The sequence below is a fragment of the Melanotaenia boesemani genome, chromosome 19 (assembly GCF_017639745.1).
Source record: "Melanotaenia boesemani isolate fMelBoe1 chromosome 19, fMelBoe1.pri, whole genome shotgun sequence".
Classification (NCBI taxonomy): domain Eukaryota; kingdom Metazoa; phylum Chordata; class Actinopteri; order Atheriniformes; family Melanotaeniidae; genus Melanotaenia; species Melanotaenia boesemani.
Genome location: NC_055700.1, coordinates 16,852,822 through 16,877,227, shown reverse-complemented (window position 1 = coordinate 16,877,227; position 24,406 = coordinate 16,852,822). Strand labels below are relative to the sequence as shown.

General features: G+C 37.3%; 2 protein-coding genes across 4 annotated transcripts; one reads left to right on the top strand and one right to left on the bottom strand.

The window, feature by feature from the left end:
- Positions 1-41: 41 nt before the first annotated feature.
- On the bottom strand, positions 42-10,472 carry morn5 (MORN repeat containing 5). 3 transcript variants are annotated; one of them, XR_006008514.1, is made up of 6 exons: positions 10,142-10,472; positions 9,898-10,045; positions 8,532-8,643; positions 7,759-7,890; positions 4,428-4,544; positions 580-658 (listed from the first exon to the last, which is right to left on the bottom strand). XR_006008514.1 is itself a non-coding variant. In XM_041970573.1 (5 exons), the coding sequence occupies exons 1-5, from the start codon at positions 10,189-10,191 to the stop codon at positions 546-548; spliced, it is 555 nt and encodes a 184-aa protein (XP_041826507.1). In that variant the 5' UTR covers positions 10,192-10,472; the 3' UTR covers positions 42-545. The 3 variants fall into 3 exon arrangements, 2 of the variants coding, with proteins under 2 accessions (XP_041826507.1, XP_041826508.1); XM_041970573.1 differs by lacking the exon at positions 4,428-4,544 and having other exon boundaries at positions 42-658; XM_041970574.1 differs by lacking the exon at positions 4,428-4,544 and having other exon boundaries at positions 42-658; positions 8,532-8,613.
- Positions 10,473-10,493: 21 nt separating this feature from the next.
- ndufa8 (NADH:ubiquinone oxidoreductase subunit A8) lies at positions 10,494-16,751 on the top strand. The gene is made up of 4 exons (XM_041970575.1): positions 10,494-10,683; positions 12,080-12,243; positions 14,163-14,328; positions 16,207-16,751. Exons 1-4 carry the CDS (start codon positions 10,633-10,635, stop codon positions 16,342-16,344), a joined length of 519 nt encoding a protein of 172 aa, XP_041826509.1. The 5' UTR covers positions 10,494-10,632; the 3' UTR covers positions 16,345-16,751.
- Positions 16,752-24,406: the final 7,655 nt, after the last annotated feature.

Sequence of the window (24,406 nt, the reverse complement as noted above, 5' to 3'; positions counted from 1 at the left end):
TTTTATTTTACTTATTTATTTTTTTTTTGTAGAATTTCTAATCTGCAAAGCATAAAATCCTTTTTCATTTGACCAAACATATGAGGCTTAAAGTACTGAAGCTTGTGCAGTAATTAAAATAAGTACAAATAGAAATAATATTTAAATGCAAAAACAGAAACAAAATAAATATAAAATAGCTGTAAACTTTTAGCTTTTTAGTTGTGGTGCATTATATGTGTTATTGTTTATTTTTTACTACACAGCCTCATGTGTGCATGTGGGTCTGCATCATGTATCTGCTTCAGGTTTATATATTCTTTTTGCATGAATGCACACATGAACCCTATAAAATAATCCAGATAAAAACTGTTCAAAAACGTTTCTGCACCTACTAAATGTTAGTGTGAAACAGAAACTGTGTCTGTGTCAGAATTTTTATTTATTTTGTGGATCGAAGCCCATTTTGTTACAGTGAATACAGAGTATGTCTGTTGTGTGGACAAGCTAAATAAAAATACAGGAGTTAATTGGACAGCACGTAGTAGATTTATAACCAGGTTATATCAGTAGATGCTGCTGCTCTTCTCAGATCTGGGTTCAAAGGATTTTTCAGGATCAGCCACGTCATCCAAGGCTTTCCGACAAGTCCTCACAATCCACTCATGTTCCGAGTCATCTGTCACAAAATATACAAATAAATAAATAGATGCGATAGGCCAGAGTGATTGTAAATATTTCTAGATACAATGCATATAGTAACATTTGTTTATGCAGCCCAGTTGTTGGAAAATGAAAACCAAAACGTGCTTATGAAAGCAGGGACTGAAAGGCTGCACAGCTACTTCAGACGTTTAAATCAAATATCTAAAAACCCGAATAATTAAACCGCAAGTCATTTTCTGCGTGAGGCTGCACGACTGAAGTGTCTTTTAACTCTCAGTTAAATCTGTCAAAGCAAGAAAAGTCTGACAATTAGTAGAAAATAACTTCTCAGTGCCACTTCAGACACCAACAAATAATAACCCCCAAAATGGACGCCAATCTTTTTTTTTTTTTTTTTAACGAAAACGACCGCCAGAGGAGTCGATAATAAACCAGTTTTTCCTTGTTAAAAACATGAAATGAGTAGCTAATTGCAGGGGAAGTGAGCTTTCTCTGGAGCGCGCGCAGCTGCACGCACTTGAGCGTCCCGCGGGCTTCACCCCCAGGGTCCACGGTGCGCACGGTGTCCCATTGTACTGCGAAGACGGGGGGAGCTTGTCTGTGGCTCTCGTACTGATTGTGCGTAATTGCCAGCGATGGGCTTCGACGCTAACAGCCGCCTCAAGTGCGTAACACCCGCCTTCTCTCTTTTTTTCTGTCTGTCTCTACCTGCACTGATCGCGAGGTCAATTGAACGTGCTATCGGCCACGCGACAGCTGCCATGGTGAACATTTTCCACAAGTCTTTGTGACACATTTGGAAGCGGGACAGGTGATTACTGAAGGCAATATATCTCAGTGTTGCCATGAGACTGACCTCAATTAACCACAACCCACAACTTAATGATAATAAGATTGGGGCCATTTTAATATTTTCTGTAATTCTGCCCTCTTCAGATTGTATAGTGGCATTTATCTCGGGATTTAAGCCACTTGTAATTGTTACCTTAAGTTATCTGAGGGCACAGGTGGCAGCTATATTTATTACTTTTTTCGTGCAGTGTGAGGAAAGCAGGATATTCAGATACCAGCTTGTGTTAGCCAACAAATTACATATAGGCTATTGATTTGTAGCTATTCTAATAAATACAGAAAAATTGCCATACCTTTTACCTTTAAACAGTTCAGAATAATATTAACTTTGTGGTTGGATGTCTATCTGGATTAACAACATGCATGGCTGATCTTTGTTCAACATAGGAATGAGTGTGTGGAAGCGATAATGGCACCTTGTTAAAGTCTGTTTATCTTAATCCTCAAAATACACTCAGAGAGAAAAGTGTTTCCTTCCAGCCTAATGGCAGTGATTTAACACTCACACACATACACAAAGACATACACACTAGCTCAATTAAAAAGACAAAAATCTGTCTTCTTCACTTAAGGTGATTTGCATAAATGATGAAGGAGCTTCCCTGAAACTGTTCCACTGACAGTGACCATGGGCTTAACATAGTGGATTCAGCCTGAATCAGTGTGTGATAATATGTGCCCGTTAGTGGAATTACAATGAAATCAAACAAAAATGTAAATACTGAAATATTTAAAGAAAGTCATTTAATTCTTCTGTTTCCAAGTTGCTGTCAATATTAACCTTTGTTTTTTAATTGAGGTTCAAATCTTCAGAATTATTAATCCTTCTACAGCTCGCAGGATCAACACATGGAACCTGTTTTATGGTTAAATTAAGTTTGTATGGTGTTCTAAAAGGGAAAATTTCAAGAAAGACAGTGTGAGGAATCTATATGTTCCACTCCACAGAGCCTTAAGATGATTTTATCTGTCTGTGAAACACCTCGCCTGGGTGGGAACAAAAGAGGCGGGTTGTTACTTGGTCACCAGAGGTGTTTTCCTTGGCAGTGGGATGGTTCCAGTATTGAGCTCTTTCTGCACAGTTTCAAATGGAAGCAGTTATACCAGAGACAGGAAAGTGCTACAAAAAATATGGCAACACAGCCTCTGCTGGAGCTGCCTGTTGCCAAGTGAGAATACAGTTTACACAACTCAGTGGGTGCATGTTTGTTTGTAATAACAAAACATTCAGTCAGTCAGTTGTGGAGATTTGATTGTACAAATGCAGATGTGATCCGTGCAATTTTTTCTTCTACTCAAATTCTTTTATAATTACTTTTTGGCAAATCTCTAAAGCTAAACCCCAAAACTTAAGCACCCATCTTTCTAAGTAACAACAAATCAAAATATGTTTTTGGGTCTAAAGTCTGCTGGAAAGCAAATACAAACAGCCTCTGCAGTTGTTTTTATTTCAAATATTTAGCTTGTTGATTATGCGATTTTTATTTGTGATTTTATTGTGATCACTTCCTCATGTTATAGTGTGTCAGGTTCAATTAAACTGGATGTGTGACGCAATGAGGTGAAACCATGTTTGTTTTAAAGCTCTCATTGAAATGGAAATAGCTAAATATCTCAAAAGCTAAGATTACAACTTAAATCAGAGTTTTTGAAATTTATTAATTTTTGTTAATATGTAAAGAACTGCTGGGTTATTTGTGTTTGTGTTCTATTTGTGTTTTGTGTTCTATTTGTTTACACAGTGCAAAACTGTTTTGAGTCACATGACAAAATATAATAACCAGCTGCACAGATTATTTTTGTACTAAATAAAGAGACAGAAATTGGTGTGTCTTGCAGTAAAAATACAAGAACATGATTGTCATGCTGAATGTGCTTTTTAGTGTAGTCACTGCAAAAAGACACCAGTAACTTAGTTTACTGGTGTTTTACAGACTTGAGCGTGTCTCCATGTTATCTTTTTGGAAGTTACAAGTTTGGACAAGAGGGTGGAGCTTATAAGCTTATAAATGTTACTGGAAAAATACATATACTGTATCTAAGGTCTAATATTTATTTATTTATGGAATAATTTTCAAAGGGACAACAAGAAGATTTGGACAAATACCACCACAATGAGTGGACTGAACTAAGCATCTCATAAGAGAAGATGGTTTTTGAATGTGAGTCTGTTGGACCTAAGTATGTTGTGAAGCCTGCCCCTATTGGCTATTAATGCTTTTTGTATGGTTCAGACTCCACTTATTCCTAGCTAGTTCTAACCTGGTGTCGTCACACTGAAAAGACCACTTCTGAGTTCAGCAGCAAGTGGCAATCACCTGTCAGATCCCAGTGAGTTAATGCTTAAACTGGGCCTCCTAGTAACACATAATTCTATAAGTTTGCACCTATACAATACAGGCAACTAAAAGCAGTGCCGTGTCAAACAATGTTGACGTCAGTGCCAGCTAATGAGGGCATTTCTGTATATATGCACTGTATAAGTATATTTATGTATAAAAAGAGAGGACCACTGCTGAGTGCAAAGTGCAGACAGAGTGAATTTGGACTTCAAACCTAACTCTTGAACCTTTTGGAAGAGCTTTGTGTCCACTCTCACCACTTCATCTATCGTTATACATTTTATGTTGCAGAAGTATCCTTCACATGGTGAGAAATCACTCCCACTCCCAAAATAATCTTCAACCTCTTGGGGAATATTAGCAAATGATCCTATTGTTGTGCTACTTGGCACCACTCCAACATGAACTGTTTGTTCAAGTTGGCAACAGTAACTAAGGAGTTCAGGAATTTTGGAAAGGGTCAGTTTTGGCCAGTAAGTAAAGTTTAGCCTGATACTTCATAGCAACAACATGGACTTCCTGGGTGTGAGATGTAAGTATATCTGTATGTATGACATTATTGCAGCTTTTTAAAACATGAGCCTGCACCCGCTCGGTTTTCCCTTGTTCCACATCCATAGCTTCGTGGGGATCTCCTTCCTTTTTCTTGCAGCAGCAAACGTCCCTACTGGGAGGGTGGGTCCCATCATCATTGCAGTCCTCATCCTGGGAGGAAGCCACCAGGCAATAAATTCAGTCTTCACACCCACTCTGACAAATATACCTTCACCTCCCAGGGTGGAAAAATAAATCCATACAGGATACAGGAGAATTCCTCTTAAGAATTGTATACCAAGACAAAAGGGAGAGCTCGCGTAGACATAAATAGTGTGTATGATGCGTAGCGCTGGCCACATACGGAGCACATCCTATCACACACATGCGCTGACAAACAGGCAAAAATCAGTTATATAGTTCCTGTTTGACTCCATATTTATCTAAATGAAAACAGAAGGTTGGTGCACTGTTGCAAAGCACTCAGATCCTATTCTTTTTCATCTCAACCTCCAAAAACAAACAAACAAACAAACTAAAAAAAAAAACATATTTCTTTATGCTCTTCTGCTCTCTTCTACCATTCTCTGCTTCTCTATCATTTCACTGATCACTAGCAGAGCTAAAATGGTGATGAACAACTCACTCTAATCACAAAGTATGGTTTTATATTCTTAAATATGCTGACAACATCTGGGGAAATAGAGGATCTCCTGTGTTCCCTCTGTCTTTACACATATGTAAATAAGAGTTGTGTGCTAGTGGAGGTAATCTATTTGATATTGCAGCTACCTTTTCTGAATACAAATATGCTGCCTGAAAACATGTTTCTATCTGCTATGTCTTCTGTTGAGTCGTAGACTAATCTTTGCCAGACATCTTATCTTGGCACATGCAAATGCAATGAAAAAGTCATCAGTTTCACATTCAAAATGAATCTGAATGAGAATCAAAGCATTAAATTTTACTTTTTTGATGAATTGACAATGAAAGAGAACCAGAAGGGTAAAAGAAATGCTTTTAAAATGTTACCAATTTTAATTAATTAATTTTACAAGAGCTTTGCAAGATTGAACATCTCTTTGCATTCAGGTACTGCATTAAATAAGAAAGACATACAAATCTGAGTCTCCAACCAAGAAACTACGAAGAGCTTCATAGTCTGTATGTTTTTTTTGGGTAATTTATTAATCAGCTGTTCAGATTTTTCAGTTTGAACCAAAAGAGTTAAACAGTTAACACAACCTGATGATATCTCAATCCTGCCATGACTTATAAGGAACAAACTTGCTAACTTCACCTGATATAATATGTACAGTTATGGCTGGGAGTCTTCATGTGCAGAGGATGTCAACATTTAGGATTTTCTTTCTTCTGGGAAACTGCTCTGCTCATGTTAAATACTTATTCAGTGGAAAAATGTTTTTTCACTTTTTCTTTGAACAAAATATAGAGCAAACCTGTCTGCTGATATAGCTGAGTGCTTTTAAAGTTGTGGTTATTAAAAATGAGCTAATTTTAAAAAAGATCTTGCTTGAACCTTATTCAGTACAAGTGCTTTACTGTGTCTGAAAGTATGTTGGTTTTAATAAAGAAATGGACACTTAATTCTGTTCCTGAGCCAAACATTTCATGCTGTTATGATAAAACTCTTCCCCTCTCTGCTGCTGTCAGTAGTCATTTCAAGCCTGATCAATACCACTACACTGCTCACCCCCAGTTTTCAACAGGACTAGTGTCCACAGGTCCTTCCAACAAACCCATCAACATTATAACTCCACAACGCATCCATAAAGATTTCAGCTCCATTCCTCCCACTGCTCTTTACCCACTTCATCATATAACTCATGAGATAATATCCTTCTTAAAATGATGATATTACAATAGCCACTCTCTCCAACTTTCTTCAATGTGATTGTCATATTAAATAAATCACTTAACTAATATCCAAACTTTTCTTTTCTTACTTTCTGACTTAATTCTAACAGGCCAAATTGTTGGGGGAAAGAAAGTAGTCTCAGATTTAGTGGTACAGTTGTGAAAGGCAGTTCTTCTTCTTGAAATACAGCTCTGAGAAAAAAAATTCTTTCCTTGAAAAATCCAACTTTTTCAACCAACAACTGCAAGTTGCAAAATAAATATATTTAACATACACCAGTTCATTACTGATGTGCCCCGCTGGACTAAAACACTGTGTACATAATTTGAAATGGAAATTTATGTTTGCTTTTGACTTTCATCTTTCTAATTTACCTTGGCACAACAGGCCTCAATGCCTGGATGTTATTCAACACTCAGATGGAGTCGATTTGGTATCAATTTTGTGGAAGAAAATCTGGCAAACTCAAAGGATGTAAGTAGTAAAAGAAAGTCAGATTTTTATTATGATGTACAACATCAGTTCCAGAAAGGTTTAGATGCAGTGTAAAATGTAAATAAAAACTAAATACAATGTATTTAGTTCACATTAGTACATCAAATATATCAAAAACTAAAATGAGACATTTACTATTTGATGAAAAAATATTAGCTCATTTCAATTGGGCGGCTATAGCTCAGGAGGAAGAGCAGTCGTCTTCCGACCGGAAGGTAGGCGGATCGATTCCAGACTACATGGGCAAGACGCTTAACCCCACGTTGCCTCCTGATGTGCCTATCGGGGTGTGAATGTGTGTGTGTGAATGGGTGAATGTGATAAGTAGTGTAAAGCGCTTTGAGTGGTCAAACTGACTGGAAAAGCGCTATAGAAGTACAAGTCCATTTACCATTCAAATTTGAAATGAACTAATATGAGCTGTAAACATCTGGAAACTGAGAAGACCTTCTTGCTGGGCCTATGGTAAAGAAATGTTGTCTGATTCTCAGTTAATATATCACTCTATATGTTCAGCTGTCCTGGGAACTAAAGATGAACCTCTGTCCAGCTTTACTTCTGAGAGACTCTCCCTCTTTAAGGTGCTCTTTTTATGTTACTGACCTGTTGCCAGTTAACCTGAATATTTACACCATGTTTCTTCCAACTGGTTTGTTCTTTGTTTTTGTATTTTGTTGCTGCCATTAAATGTAATTTAAGCTAATACTTTTTTTTTATTATTAAAATATCACTTTTTAACATTAGCTGTTTTCTATGATCAATTTTAAGTAAAATAGTGGTTCATGCATTTAGTTTTATATACATTTTATATTTGAGTCCAATCTTTTTTGAATGCAACGTGTTGGTGTCAATGACGCTCATATAATACCTAATTTTTGTTGACCTCAAAATAAGTACATGAGGTTTGCAATATATGAAGATAATACCTGAAAGAAAACATGTATTACAGGACAGCTAACTTTAGTATTAAAGGGCTAACATGATAAAAAAATACAACATATTATTTCTCACCTGCATTCCTAAGGAATTTGCCCATGTATGAAGTAATGACTCTGGTAGTGGGGTCATAGAAGCCATCTCCACAGTCGTAACACCCATCAGGAATAGCTCGTGGAGGATGTAGATCAGTCATCTGAGATTCTCCTGTATAAACAGAACTGTTATTGAACTGCATCTTTACTGTCTTTATTCAAGATTAATGCTGAGGGACTAGGCTCAATGCTGTGGCAAAGGAGATTCTGGGTTAAAATCTCAGCTAATTTCATCTCCTTAATAACGTCCAGTATGTCAAAGAAATGCAGACAATCTGAGTTTCATAATCTAAGGTACAAAATACAGCTGCAAAATTATGTGAATCTCGAGAAATTGGAAACAAAAAACTGAAACTAAAAAGAGAATATCACTTTCAATACTAAAACCATTAACATCCCCAGTTACAACACACAAAGTGTTGCTAAAAAAGAGAAGTGGATGAAACAACACTAATTCTACCTCAGTTTAGACATCTGATATCTTACTTTTTCACTGTTTCCAGTCAGTTATTCAAAAATTTGTCTGATTGACATATTTGTTAATTATTTACAGGATAACCATTTTTGTTATGCAGAATGTGTTTTTATCACTTAACTTGGCATTTGGTGTTACTACTCTCATTTCTGCATTATCCCATTTCAACTGCAGTGATACCTTCAAATTATTTTCAAGTTACATGATGTCTTTGTGTTTGTATGGTAGTGGTATAAAGAAAGAACTGTAATCTGAACAAATATTAAACAAAAAACAACCTGCAGGTCTGAGTCCATTGCACCTCTCACTATAGAAGCGCCTGTCGTAACCATTGCAGTAGTCCCAGTTCTTCTCCTGGTACTGCAAACCATCAGCAAATGTAAATGATCCCTATTAAGGAAGCACAACGAAAAAAATATTATAATGGTTAGTCTATCATCATTGTTTCATAAAGCTGAAACAATGCCTCTGTCATTCATGATAATCCACAGACCTCAATATTTTCCTTGGGAGTACTTTTTTCATAGAAAGATGTTCCAGTACAAACCTTTGCATTTGAGGTCTGGGGGTTATCCTGCATACCTCAAACATGGTTTCTGATGAGATAAGTTGCTGCTGAGGTTTTCAAATGTCAACTTGGAGTGCTTTAAGCACCACAAAAGAATTTATATTTCCCTCTATTGTCTTTGGCTTCAGACAGGACTCTCAGGATGCATATCTCAACACAAACTGAAGACAAAACAAAAACTATATGCAGAGAAATGCAGAGCATCATTGCTTTTGGTGCTTATTTACAATTATTTTGGTTGAATTAAAACGACTGAAAAATAATTAATGATATTTTTTCATATTATGCTCTGGATCCATATTAATACATTTTCATTCTTTATCAGTTATGATTTTATAACATGAAATAAAAAAATGTACTTAAGTGTACTTAAGTTATTGTAGAAAGAAAGAAGACATTTTAACATGGGGAATTTGTAATAATATTAATTTTGCAGGTGTGCTAGATTCGGTTCAGTCTTATATGTTGATTCTTAAACCAGCAGAATAGCTCAATAAGATAGCTCAGCTTTGTATTAGGTAGGCCGTATGAACCAGGTTCCCACTGCAAACTTGATTAATGCTAACATCTGCGAGAAAATCTGCAGAAAAAGGGTTCTATTTAACTGCATTTTTTTGGAAATATTATCATTTTGTTGTTCCCTTTACATGATGCTATCTTTTAACACAGACTAAATATGTAATTTTAGATAAATTATGAGGTTTTTTTTAAAGAAATGTATACCATATAGAATGATGGGGCCAAATAGTTTAAGGGATAGAATGCAGGTGCAGGGGAGACTGAGCCAAGATTTGTCATGGTTCAAAGCTGCTATCATTTACAATGAAGCACAACTACAATGATGATAATAACTGAAATGATGGCTATTGTGGTACAGCCCATGAAAGATCACTTTGGAGCAGATGAGAACAAAGCTGCAACAGGAAAAAAGGGGAGAAACATAATTACCACAACAATAATGGTGAGTGATTGCTAAAAGGGACCAGATGTATTATCAGCTATAACCAATTTGAAACACACAGAGTCATGCATATGATTGTATACAATCTGACATGCATGCAAGAGCACACAATCACCTGTTTAGCTATGCCATTTTCCCAGGTGGACTCATATTTACTGCCATTCGGAAAGAGTAGAAACCCTTTGCCATGAAACATCCCATCTTTCGTCTCTCCCACATACTTTGTATTTGTGGGAAAGGTGTATTCACCTTCACCATCCATCCTGAGGAAGAAGGAAAATGGTACATGCAATCTTCTCGGCATTTTTTAACTTGGCTGTGTAAGTCCTGCCTCTACAGAAAGAAACCATGCATTTTACCTGCCATTTTTTGTATTTCCCTTGTAACTGTTTCCAACAAGCTCCATCATTTACTTCCTGGTGTCCTTTCTGATCTTGGAAAGATAAAAACATACAAACCAATGATTTAATACTAACTCCGGAAGACAGCCATACTGTTACCATGACGACGGGGCAACAGTCAACCATTGTAACAAGCTACACTTTGATACATCCAAAATTCAATGCAATATGCAGTTTTTCTCATTAAAAAATATATAACTAAATAAAAATTGTGATTTAGTTTTAATAATTTCTTTAAGTCTACCCTCGTGCGCATGCGATTTCCGTTCTGGTTCGCGCTTTTCCTTGCGTCATCAGAAAGCGCTTCCCACTGAAAGCAGTCGAGAAGTAAACTGACCTTCTCCGCGGCCTCGTCGCTCTTCCCCGAGCCAGACGAGGAGGACCTTGAATGTTTTTCGCCAGCGGCATTTGATCTTTTTTCGCTTGTTTTTGTATACAAGCACAGAGCTATGCCTACGACGCTTGAAATCCCCGCACTGCAGGAGCTGAAGGTGGATGAGGTAAGCAGCAGTTATTGTTTAGCTACGGTAGGACATGTTCGCTAAGCTAGCCAAGCTAAGGTAGCATTTTAGGAGTCAGTGCTTGTTAACGCTACCACATGGATAAGTTGACAGTGGTGAAATTTAGTTACAAATTTTAGTTTAAATATATTCTTATAACATTACAACGTGTATATGAATGTAGTGATTATTTTTGTATTCTAAAATTATGTTTGTGGTCATATTAGCCGGTGTTAGCATAGTCTTTGTCCTACCAGATTCATTGCCGTTCTGACATTTACATAATTTTGTCAGTTTACCCAATAGAGGGATCAATAATATTAGAAGTACTTCAAACCGTTCACTGACTGGTTCATATTGTCAGCGATGTCACTTGGGTTAAATAATCTTGTCCTTGGAAGTCAGCGATCGTTGTCAATCTGTCATATGGCCACCAGTCAGTCAGTAATAAACGATATGGAAGTACTTTATTATTATTATCATCATCTTAAAAATCAAATATCCGTAAAACTTAATTGATCTTTAATGCGTTCTTTATTTCTATTCTTATTATTTAACGTCACATTTTTAATTGTTGGATCCAAATGAAATGGTAGAATTTTCTTGTAAGAAAAGTCATGGTGGCTCAGAGATAGCCAGAAAACAGCACAATAAACAAATTCCCATAATTACAAAAATCAAAATATATATCATATGGTACAACGTGAAAAAAAATAAAAACCCAAAAAACAAAACAAACAAACAAACAAAAAAAAGTTTGATCTGGTTTGTTTTTCTGGCATTGCATTTTGCACTTTAGGGTCATTGTAAGTACACAAAGCATTTATGTATTTATTTACTTACAATGTACATAAATGTAAGCACATTTATGTCCTTACAATGACCCTAACTTACAAAACACAGTAAACTGAAAAAACTCATAGCATACTCACTCATAAATAACCTAGTATTTATTAATGAAGACAACAGCACACCTGGCAACACATCTGGGTCTTCATTGCAGTAACTACTTGATCCAGGATGGACTTGATTATATCCTGATCATGCCTGTGATTTTCTGGTTCTCTGTATCCATATAAGATCATTCAATCATCCAATATGCATTCTCATTTACGAGGGTATGCTGTATATTTGTGTTGGTGTTTGAAGTCATTATCAGCAACACTACAACTGAAAGAATAAGACGAAGAAAGAAGCAGGTTTTCATTCTTTTCATTTATTTGCTGAATTATTCCACTACAGTAGATACATCCATTTAAACAAGAAAACAACATAACTTTGCTCTTTCATACAAGCAAATGTGTCTTGCTATAAAATCATGAGCTTCCTAAAACAGTTATTTTTTTTTAGTATTATTTGTTAAGTGTCTATGTTTTTGTCACTTTCTCTTTTCCAGATAAAAGTGTCATCTGCAGTGCTGAAGGCTGCTGCCCACCATTATGGCTCCCAGTGTGACAAACCTAACAAGGAGTTCATGCTCTGCCGCTGGGAGGAGAAAGATCCCAGGAAGTGTCTAGAAGAAGGCAGAAAAGTCAATGAGTGTGCACTCAACTTTTTCAGGTAACTAAAATTGTATATTTTTGGTTCCAAATTGTCCTGGTTTGAATAGAAAATTATTTTCACTAAACAGACCTTTTAGAAGGGGCACATGCATAAACAGGAATCAACTGATGTAGAGTAGAATAGAATAGAAATACTTTATTAATCCCTTCGGAGAGCCCTCAGGGAATTTTGGTGTTTTGGTGTGATGTGTTTTTGAAGTTTAAGGTGCATGTTCCTGGTCATAGAGTGGAGTGCATGGATATTATCTGTCTTTGTCCTTTGGCATGTAGAAAAATATTCACCTTATATTTGACAGAATAGGTGATATTTTATTGATTAATCCGAGTACTTACATTTCGAGAGCTGAAGGTTGCTACACTGTTGTCATCTGCGAAACTGAACTGGGTGCTTGTGGTCAAGAAGTGATTGAAAATGTGGCTGAACTCTGGAGCCAACAGAGTACAGACTTTGAAAGTCAATGTGAAATTCAGGTCAGAAGATGTTTGTGGTCAGGAGTTTTTGTATTTCTTACCTGGTGATTGACATGTGGGTAAAAATTGTGGTCTGAAGTTGCAAATACTGCTGCTGGACAGTTGTTCTTCCACAGTTTGAAATTGTTAAGAATACACAGAAGATTTTAGGAGTTTCCTGCTCTGTGTCTTGTCCTGCTATTAAGCTTTCCATTTCATAAAGGGATGTAGGGAATCCTGTTAAAATAATGAAGAAAACTTCCTGACCAAGAAGAGTGATTTGTAATTTAAAACTAGTGCTGCAAGAGTAGAAGAGAAAAAGCTGGGGATACTTATGGTTCTGTGGATATTCTGGGGTGGAGGTGAGCAGCTAGATTATTTAAAGGCTCTGGTCCAAACTGAAGTAGATGTTAATAACAGTTGTTCTCCATTAATTTCCATCTCTGTTTATTCTGGATGGCCTGAGGTGACTAGTAGGAATGTGTATTTGAATGAAACTTGTGTTACTCATCAATTTGTCTGAAAGATATTGAAAAATTTTTGACTAAAAGTGTTTCACAAGATGTTCTTAATATTTTAAAGATTGACTTGTTGAGGAGGGCCATGTGTGAATGTCATTACACACAGCAAGTGAAACGAAAGCTAGTCTGTCTTTAATATTTCTATTTGATGCTGATTTTTTTGCTCCATGCGTTCACGAAATTGGGTTTCAATGAAAACAAAATTGCCCCCTTAAGAGTTAGAGTAATTTCTTTAATGACTTAGACTTTCTGAGATATTTCTATATATTTGATAAAATAATTTCCATTGTGTGAATATTATTTGTCAGATTATATGGCATACATTTGTGAATATTTTGGTTGATGTGGTATAATAGAAATCAATATTCTTGTAAAGCTTTACGTATCAGCTTTTTTTTTTTTCTTAATATATGTAACTGAATTGTGTTCAAAGTGTCTTAATTTAAGTTAGCTGTTCATTCTCAATCTAATCTATAATTTGCAAAATGAGAGTATGATGTACTAACTATGATGTTTAAAGCATTTTTATGTAAACTTCAGTTTCTTTTATTAAAAAATAACAATAAAGAAAAAAAACAACTGGATTTTTTTTTTTTTTTAGTTTTAGTACCTGAATAGGTTCCCATGAAGCCTGTTTGCCCATAAAATGTTGAGAAGGGGATCTGGCATTTTTCACTCCTAAATGCTGTGTCTGTGTTTACTAAAAGTTATGGACTGAGCTTTGTCCTGATGCCCATGTATTAACTAAGGAGTTTTTGTGAGCGTGTATTAAAGGACTTGTGTTTTTTGTTCCCTTGAAAAATGACAAGAGTACCAGCAATTATTATAATAGGAACAGATTTGAGAAAAGTTTAATTGCACCAGAGGCCTGGATTGATTCTCTGCTGTGCCTGACAACTGCCAGCCGTGTTTAAGACTGATTGAGTGGTCTGCATGTGCCTTTCAGGCAAATCAAGGGGAACTGTGCCGAGTCCTTCACAGAGTACTGGACCTGTCTGGATTATTCCAACTTGGCAGAGCTGCGTCGCTGTCGTAAACAGCAGCAAGCCTTCGACAGCTGCGTCCTTGATAAACTGGGCTGGGAGAGACCTGAACTGGGAGATTTATCTAAGGTGAGACCTGTGAGATTCTGACTATGGATTTAGATTGTGAGCAGCTTGGTTGATGGGCTCTATTCTTACTGATTGTGGGCTATGCAAAAGGCTCTGATTGCATCTGCACAAATCTGTCATTTAGTTACAGTCCTGAACAGACAAATTATGTGTTTTATGGAGCATTGGTTTTTTTTTCTTTTTTTTTTTCTTCTTTTTACACTGGAATTGTTAAGTGGTTGCCATAACTGATGCAAACACTGGTTGGGCATCCAAAATCGAGACTAGACCAAAAGCTGATCGTGTCAAAAGATTTTTTCCAAAAATGATTTATGTGGTTTTTTCTTTCAATTAATTAAAACCTGGGAATCTATTGATGTCTGTAATCGATATTCTGGTCATATCACACAAGACAGACAAAGCTGTTGTGTGTATACAGCCATATATTATAATCAATGGAACAAAAGAGCCTCTGCTCTGAATTTAGATTGCTATAAAAATGTCTACAAGGTAGTTTTTCTTTTTCTTTTTTTTTTTTTCCTGTTTCAGTTACAAAACACATGTAAATATTTGTATTAGTAGTCAGCTTGGTGGATGAATGTGTGGCTTAACTTTGGAGATATCCAGAACTGAGATGGTTTCTGGGAGCATTTGTACAGATGTCCTACAAAATAAACAAATAGGGCCCAACCGATATGGATTCTTTTGAGGGCGATACAGATTTGAATATTTAGGCAGAAAAAAATCTGATTACCAATTAATCGGCCGATTTAAAAAATAAATAAATAAAAAAAAATATATATAATGAATAAATTAACCTCATTTTTGGTTCATTAACGCTTACCCCAACAAAAATATGAATTATAGGCAGAATATTTTACTGTTTCACAATATTTTGTCCTTATATGTTAACTTTACAACAGAAGAATTTATAAATTAAAAAGCTGACCGACACGACGAAGCACGCGTCACTCGTCATTACACATGGCAAACAGAGTTAAACTGAAACTGGAGACATTATGAGTCATTAATTGTACAACATTATTATAAACTTACCTGTCGGCAAGCTCCACTCGGCCCATTGTTTTAATATAACCTGGCTAGCTACTAGCTACCTCTGTTGAAATGATGGGGATGACTGTGGGATTGAATGGAGTCAGAGCTCCAACTAGTGGACAAACGCAGCAAGTATATCATTCTGCAGACTCCGACACTTAACAACATTCACTGTTTTATGAGAAAGTAAGACTAAATCGCTGTATAATCTGGAAAACAACGGCCGATATTCGCCATTTTGAAAAGGGCGAATATTGGCCGATTAATCAGTCGGGCCCTATAAACAAACAAACAAAAACATCCATAAGGCTTTCAGTATGTGATGTTTTCTCCTTATCTTGGTTTTATACTTAAAGAACACCTGAAATTGGTTAAACTATTATATATAAGACCTAAGCTACAAACGTAAGCACAAAATGTTAGGTTTGTCTAAATGTGTTTTCAAATCAGCATGGCAGACTTCATGGTATCACATTAAAAGAATCCAATGTCCTGTGTGATCAGTTGATTTGTGCATTATAGATTTGATCTGTGGATAAGTAATATTTTGTATAGTGGTTCTTTTTGCAGCTGTGTTTCTTCAGCCTTCTCATTTAATCTAATGATTGTGCTACAGTTTAGTATTCTTGAATGAATGGTGTGTCATGTTATTCAGTCTGTTGCCTGTACCTGTTAGAGACTAAAGTTCCTCTCAAAGTAATATGAGATAGAAATGTCTCTTTACATGTGTTTCCTATGATTCATAGGAAATGTCATGATTGAAGTGACCACCTTGTATAAGAATTAATTGATGTCCAATTTTGTCTGATAAGTCACTGCTTGCATGTTCGTTTGCTTCCATAGGTGACCAAAGTGTCGACCGTGCGGCCCCTCCCAGAGAATCCCTACCATTCTAGCCCTCGTCCTGAGCCCAACCTAGTCGTCGAGGGTAAACTGGAACCTGCCAAACATGGCAGCAGACTATTCTTCTGGAATTGGTGACACAGCTCCTAAACAACAACATTAACAAAATAAAATAAATCAGTCACCCTCCAAAAACCATGGTCTCTGTCCAAAGTCTGTCCAAAGATTATTTGGGAGCATTGATACATCAGTGATACTTTCAGGTGATCTTTTAGCTGCAAACAAAAGCAAAGAGGATGTTGGTTATTGCACTGTTATCTGTGGATTTGGTTGGATTTGGACAGAGCCCATGTCTGAACAGTTTTTTTTCCAACAGCTGTACCTCCAACTTTGTGAAACAGTTTGATAAAGGAAAGAAGGATGGATGATTGTGACCATATAGGCCACAAATCCATTCAGCTTTCCTGACTATTTCTGTAAATGTAATAAGTGAACAAAAGCAGCATGCTGTTATTGTTGTCAGATAATAAAGATCTAAATTATAACACTCGACTTTTTTTTATTTGTTTTACTTTAATGATTCAGACATCTCATAATGGGATCCAAGTTTTAAACTCTCCAACTTTTGAAATAGGTAATGAAATTTGCACATCTGTGTTTTGTCTGTGCATTGTCAAACTGATGCAACGTGAGGTTGGAGGTCAAGACTCAGGGTCACTACCTGCAGCCAGCAAGAGCTGCTTCTGCTTCCTCCTTTTCTCTCAGCTCACTTCCTCCTGCTGACCTGGACTGGAAGAAGACCAGAGGGGTAGTGTGCAGAGATTCACAGCAAACTATGTTATTGCTGTAGGCACGTGTGTGTGTGTTTGTGTGTGTGCAAGCAGACATGCTTTGATGACCTTGGATGGAAGGATTTATGAACGTAAGTCAAAGACACACTGGACTGGAACATGGAGGACTGTGCCAATTCACTCACACATTCACTCACGTATTACCAGGACTTTGTTCAACGTAAAAGGTGATTTACAGCATTATGAGGGAATCTGTTCAGACAATTTATTATAAAAGCTCAGTTTTGTCAGCACACATCAGCTTTCTTTCTTTGGAAAATATACTACTAGTGGTCATTTGATTTACTCCATCACAAATGTCAAGCAAGACAAGTCTTGAACCATCACCCTGTGGTTGATTTCTGTGGGGACCAATAGCACAGCAAGATTTGACAGCTTTCTCAAACTCATCAGCAGAGATGTGGCCCAAGGGATTTTGCGCATGATTTATAGTGCATATATATATATTTTTTCAGAGCCAAAAAAACCACAAAGACTTAAAAGTTTGACGGCTATCTGCTGACAGTAACTTTGATTTTAGTATGTAAAGTTGCACATGCTTGTTCTGTTTTTGCTTATTCTAGATGGAGCGCTGATATAGTGGCTGGTGAATGTGTTTTCTGTGCTGCATGTTCAACATTTTTCCCACAAGTTTCCTTTTATTGTGCAGACAGCAAGTTCCGCAGAGCAAAGTCACAACCAATTTCCAAAAACAAACCCTGTATTTAAGCGGCATGTACTTATGCAGACACGAGTGAGCATGTCTCCCATGTTTCTACAGGGCGCCACTGACAGTAGTTTCAGAAATCCCCTCACAAGGTGTGGTCTAAATCTGTGGCTTGCACGGGAAATGTCTGACAGACCCTCTTCTGACCTGGACAGAGGGACAAAGAGAGGAGGGGAAAAGAGATGCAGAGAGGGAAGGAGGTGTGGACAGAGGGAAACACGAAGGAGAAAAAGGGGCAAGTGACAGGCAGGAGGTGAAAAGTAAGAAAATATGGAAAGTGCAAGAGAGGTGAAGGCAGAGAAATGAACAAAAGCAGGGAAACATTTAAGAAGAAATGGTTAAAAAAGGTTGGAAATCAAAGGAAAAACTAAACAAAAATTGTTGTTGGGTATAAGATAAAGCAAGGCGAGGAATACGTTGAAAGAGGACACAGACAGATAAGAATGGGGGCTTTGAGGTTGTTCAGTGGCTGGCGGTGAGGCCCCGGGGCTCGTGGCAGGCCCGTCTCCATGCGACTTGCAGGAAGCAGAGGGTCATCGTTGTTTGACACAGCACCGCCACAGGAAACGGGCTCTGGCACAGGAAAGAAATACAATACAGACTTTCATAAAGCTACAGCCCGCCTGGGAGACCAGTGTGCTAAAATATTCAAACAACCTGGCCTGTTAATAACACATGACTGTCAATATTCCCATTGTTCAAAGTCAGGTTTGACAAAATATGATGAATGCTTGAGGTGCTGATAAGCACCAGAAGTAATGGCTGGAAGGGATTTTTCTTTTTCAGTGGTCTACCAGTGAAATTGAAGATGGGAGTTCAAACAGGAAAAAATTAACAATCGTGGCAAAAAAAAAAGGTTAAATTTCCAAAGCAAATTTGTGATACATCTAACAGAAAGACAGAGGTATTAAGTACTTTCAGGAAGACTTTAAAGCTTTCCTGACACATTTTAAATTCATCACTTATGTCTTGATCATTGCAACAACATTATCCTTCTGACATCTGCTGCATCAATGCCATGTAAAGCTGACATGTGGGTGCACTTTAATGGACAAACTCTAAAATGTAGGTGTGTTTGATTTGTTTATGTTGCTGCCTCCCTACTTGCCGTATAGCTCTGATCTTTCAGACAGTGAACATTGTCAAGTGTTTCTTTCATGTATCCCATCATCCCCCACCATTCTGCACAAGTTGGCTTTGAACTGCCATGCAGGCTGTAGCATAAAACACATGCCCACCAGGTCACAAGTGCCACCACTACTTCCACAACCAGCACTCATGAAGATTACTAATCTGGTGGCTTCAAAAGATTAAGTTTCTTATGAAATGCATACATGCACATGTGCACACTCACACATCAAATGTTGCTAGTTTTTAATCTTTGTGTTTTAAGCAGGGTTGCAGGCATCTTTATGCTAGACAGATGATATCAGCAATAAGACTTTTAAGTCATCTTTATTATTAACATCCCCCCATTTTAATTAATTTTAATTTTACCTAAATAAATTTCAGTGGTGAGCTGTTTGACACAAATTTGCATCTTGGCATCGTCATATATGAAAAAAAACATCAAAATTTGTGAACAGAATTACAGCATGTTTAATGGTCCAAATCCTGCTGCAACAATTCAACGAGATTAAAATTTTGGCTTTAATCCATTAAGGTTGGATGCATAAAATATAATAACTGAACATCATTATAATATGTATAATTCTAAATTCAAACTGTGGAGTGTTGTCCCCTGTGATGTGCCTGTGCTGCTGACAAACATCTCAAATTCAAAATCCTTTATTCTCTCAAACTGTGATCTGGTTGTCAGGTATCAATAATTCAGGAGGTTGATAGCATTTTTTCTTGTTCAAAACATTGTCTGTAATAGGATTTGAAACAGAAACAGTATCAGCACACCCATGTTTAGATTCCACGTGAACCCTGTACTTCCAAAAGATTTTTCCACATTTGGTAATTTTATGACAGTGGTTCAAAATTTTCTATATATGTTCATTTTGGTTATGATCTGGTAACAGTGAAGTCCATTGCATATAAATTACACCATTTTTTTTGCTGTTAAACGACTTTACTTTTCCAACTAAAACTTTTCTTTTCTTAAAGCCTCTCTTCTTAGTCCCTAACATAACCAAGAAGACCAATAGACCTAAACCATGCCAGCAAAATGTATTATAGAGAGACTTGATCCCCTCATTGTATCAGCTTTTTCATTTGTTACCTCTCTATGCTACTGAGCAGAATACAGAATTTTTTTCATGGATAAAGATGTCTTCTTTGATGCTTTTCTATGGCTCTTTTCTTGCAGCTATATCATGTTTGCTGGCTTTTTGTGCTTTGGTGGTGCAGAAAATATATTGTTGATTTTGAAGTTTACGGCTTTAAACATCTGCTTCGTACATCCATAAACAAAACTAAAGATACGTGAACCCATAGACTTGCAAGCTTTAAAACTTTCCCAATGAGCTGGAAGATCCTGGAGCTACAAAGATGTTTGATAGAACTGCATTCTGCCACATCACACATATTTATCTGGAACACTGTTTATAAAGCACTCTTTACAGCTAGTGTAAATAACCTCAGCATTAACCTTTATTTGTTGAGGATAGATCTTCTTTTTTTTATCTGTAATCCTGCTTTACTAATAACATATTAACACAGCAAATGGGATTAAGAGGCTTGCATAGAAGATGTAGAGGTGAATACATTTGAAAGTCACCCCCACACACAGCTCACAGGTCCTCACAGTCCAAATCAACGTGGTGACAGAGTGATGACCATGACTTGTTTTGCATTCCAACCTGGCACGCTTCACAGCCGCTCTTTCAGGCTGCAGTTTTGCCTCTGAATACTACGCTTAAGATAACATTTAGCAAATTTTGAGGTTTCAGTCAAGGTGTTAGTCAGCTGAGGACAAGATGGAGCACGAGCACCCTTGCTTCATAGCACACTAATGAAGCTCAGTCACACGCACACACCAACACCTCTGAATGCTGATAAACTCTCATGAAAAATAGAAAAAGAAGAAGAAAAAAAAAAGCACCAAAAAAGAAAGACACAGTTAGCAGCAGCAAACATCTTACTTCCCTGATTAATTCAGCAGGACACAGCTGACATTTTTTACTTTTAGAATTTATGATAATTACAAACTTTGTTCTCTCTAAGGGATTGAGTTCAGTGTTAAATGACTCTGCCAGAAAAAGAGAGATTTTCTGAGGGCTCAGTTAACTTCACTGTTTATGCCACGTGTTTAAAAATAAAACTCCAACCATTTCTTTTCTCTTTGTGTTTATTCTGTGGTATCTGAGCAAATGGACTAATGTAGTATGTGACGAAAAGAGATGTCAAAATGACAGCCCAGCCTGTTGTCACACAGCTTAACACTCAAGAAGCTGCGGTTGGTGAGCCATTCGTAGCACTGTTTATTTTTCTGCAGGTGTGTGTGTGCATGCATGAGTTTGTTTGTGTATATGTAGTAGGTGTATGATGGATATAAATCGCTTGCAGCCTTATGTGTTTGGGTGCTTGTGCATTTGTACATGTATGTAGCGTAAAGTTCATAAATGTGTGTGTATGTGTGTGTGCTGCTGCGGCTCCTTCTGAGCTGGTGTGTTTATCTTGGCCAGATCCCAGACCTTCATCACTTCTCTGCTGATAGCTCCATTCCTCCATCGCTACGACCCTCCGGCTATTTACAAGTCTACCACAGACGACTTCTCCATGCGTGCCAGCATCCAATCCTCTTTCCTCTCCTCTCCTCTCCTCTCCTCTCCTCTCCTCTCCTCTCCTCTCCTCTCCTCTCCTCTCCTCTCCTCTCCTCTGTTTTCCCATTGTTATTCTCAGTCAAACAGATAAAATCATGACAAAGTGTACATCTATATCCACACTACTCATTCTTTTCTTAGATTGTTTACATGCTAATTGTCCTACAAAGAGACAAAAATATCATCCATAAAGTAAAATGTATTGAAATGCCTTATTCAAAAGTGAAGACATGTTGAAACTCTTTTACCAGTCAGCAAAACAGAAGTTTGCATGAAAGCAAACTGTAAATCAACTTCTAATTGCTTTCACACAAAATGCATTTAATTACAACCATTCCCAAAACACATGTATGGTTACCTTATTCATACCTGACCATCTGCAGATTATTGTATGTTTTTGGTATGTTTTCAGGTGTCTGCACATTCTGCACACAAGTCCTGTTTAGGTTTGGTTAACAGACACTCCAAACATGCATGAATGGAAACACGCATCAAAGAAGTCTGGATGACGGAGAAGGATGAACATCATGAAGATTAATAGCATATTACTTCATCTTTAGATGTGATGATTAAATTTTGACTAAGCATACACCCAATGTGCCAGAACAAGTCTGATCCACGCCTAACAATGTTAGGCGGTGTACCAAACTGACTCCAAATCACAGATTTTTAACTGCCAAGGTTTCATCTCATATGTAACACACGTAAAAAAAACCCCCAAAAAAAACTAAATGCTTCAAGAAATTGTCATCCATACAAAGAAAATAAAGTTTGATTAAAGTCAAGTCTAATACAGCACAATTCAGTCCATTTCACTTTAGATCAGTTACATTAAATTCGCAATGACAACATTTATAAGATATCAATTTTTAAAAGTAGCCAAAGGAAATCAGTATTGACTCCTGCATCTTCCCCCTCTATTCAGTTCTCCTTACGGAACTGCAGAGTGTGTGACATTAAAAGAAAACCCCCCTTAAACAAGAGTTTGGTGATCTGCCTCAACCAGTCAGGGGATAGTAAGACCAGAAACAGCAGACCAGGTATGCTATACAGGAAAAAAAAATAAAAAATTAAGTGCAGTGTGGGAGTCTCTACTGTTGTTTTATGCCTTACTCAGTGTGTTGGTTGTGTATTGGTGTGTATGTCCATTCTAAAGACTGTTTCCTCTGGTCACCACGGTATATCTTTTGGCCACACAGGGAGCTTCACAGTGTGCCGTTTTCTCTATGACAAATGTAGAACTGCGATCTTGGATTTTGAAGCATCAAAGCAGGGGAATCAGGTTTAATTTACTTGGTAAATGGTAAACAGTAAATGGCCTGTACTTATATATATAGCGCTTTTATCCAAAGACATGTACGTCACATTCACCCATTCACACACACATTCACACACTGATGGCAGAAGCTACCATGCAAGGCGCTCAACCATGACCCATCAGGAGCACTTAGGGGTTTGGTGTCTTGCTCAGGGACACCTCAACATGAACTCTCGGGGCCGGGACTCTACCCACTGAGCCATGCCGCCCTATACTTATTTATGGATCGCACAATATTAAATGAAGGTATGATAAACTACAAGGAGTTCTTGTCTGTTGTTTACAAATGTTGATTCTAGTAAATAGCTTTGTCCTTACTTTCATGTCAATACTTTCATGTTTTAAACATGGAATACTCTGTTAAACTGGGATTTCATTAAGTAAATTGTTTGAATGAATATGCAAATAACATATTCAGTGCCTGTCTTATTTTGTTAAAAGACTTCTAGGATTTTACCAGGACCTAGACCTAGCAAGATCTTGAACTTGATCTTAAACTATCACATCTTTCAGATCAGGTGAAGTCTCTCAAGGTCTCAAATCTGTCTCTGCTGAATTACAAGTGTTTCACCCACAACTATGTTACCTACAACTACTTTAAAGTCCTAAAATATTCTATATTGTAGTCTATCTGACAATATTTCATAAACCACGATTGGGTAATTTTTCTTTGCCACAAAAGTTCAGAACTTTCCTGTAATATTTCATCATAACTACAGCAATGCCCACAAATACAGCATGAAAATCTCTTCAGACACTTTATCCCTGTCAACTATTATTATTGACTGTTTGCTGACAGTATCACAGCATCAAAGTGACTTTTACAGAGGGGTACCGTATGTGCACTTAGACACACAGATACACATCAGCTGACGTACAGCAGTTATTATCCTGCTGGTAGCCAGACTTGCCTTATTCCCATGGAATTCCCTGGGAAGTTGACGTTGCCCTAATTCTGTTGTGCTTGTGGTTTTTGCAAGGTATACTGCAGCATTCCTTTATAGTGTGTTCATCTAAACAGAGCTAGTTAAAAAGGGCACAGAGTAGCCCGGGCTGCACAGTTGTGGCAGAGCTTCTCTGGGTGGTTCCTGTGTGACACGGGGCTCAGAAAGTTTTGGGTTTCCTACGCATGTCAAGGTAAGTTAGCTGTTTCCATTGCTTGGTTGGTCTGAGGCCCTGGTGGGCTATCACTCACAATGCTTTCCTTCCCTCTATGCCCTCCTCCCACACACTACCTTGTCTGCAGTGACGCACAGACCATCTACCGGCCGCCGTCCCCTGTTTACATGCCAGGTTTTTACCTTTTCCCCATTTTTGTGTCTCTTAGTCTTAACATGTGTTGCTTTCTGTTTTACACAAATGTCATGGTGCATAAAAATACAAGGCTCACTTGTCAGCTTTAATTTTAATTAGCATTAAAGCATATTCTTGTTAGTCCTTAATATAACCCAACACAACAAAAAATTTCAATGCCGTCACCCCTCTTAATTGGTATCATCCTTAAGGCTGCTGCACAAGCAGCATATTTTAAGTCATTGAATCCTAAAATTCTTTC

Bases quoted from the DNA above. Each gene is read 5' to 3' on its own strand.
- morn5 (XM_041970573.1), bottom strand. From the start codon at position 10,191: ATGATGGAGCTTGTTGGAAACAGTTACAAGGGAAATACAAAAAATGGC. The intron at 7,891-8,531 runs GTTGTTTTTTGT...CTGTTTATACAG, and splicing joins CAATGGACTCAGACCTGCAG to GAGAATCTCAGATGACTGAT. The intron at 659-7,758 runs GTGAGAAATAAT...ATTTTGTGACAG, and splicing joins CAAATTCCTTAGGAATGCAG to ATGACTCGGAACATGAGTGG.
- ndufa8 (XM_041970575.1), top strand. From the start codon at position 10,633: ATGCCTACGACGCTTGAAATCCCCGCACTGCAGGAGCTGAAGGTGGAT. The intron at 10,684-12,079 runs GTAAGCAGCAGT...TCTCTTTTCCAG, and splicing joins AGGAGCTGAAGGTGGATGAG to ATAAAAGTGTCATCTGCAGT. The intron at 12,244-14,162 runs GTAACTAAAATT...TGTGCCTTTCAG, and splicing joins TGTGCACTCAACTTTTTCAG to GCAAATCAAGGGGAACTGTG.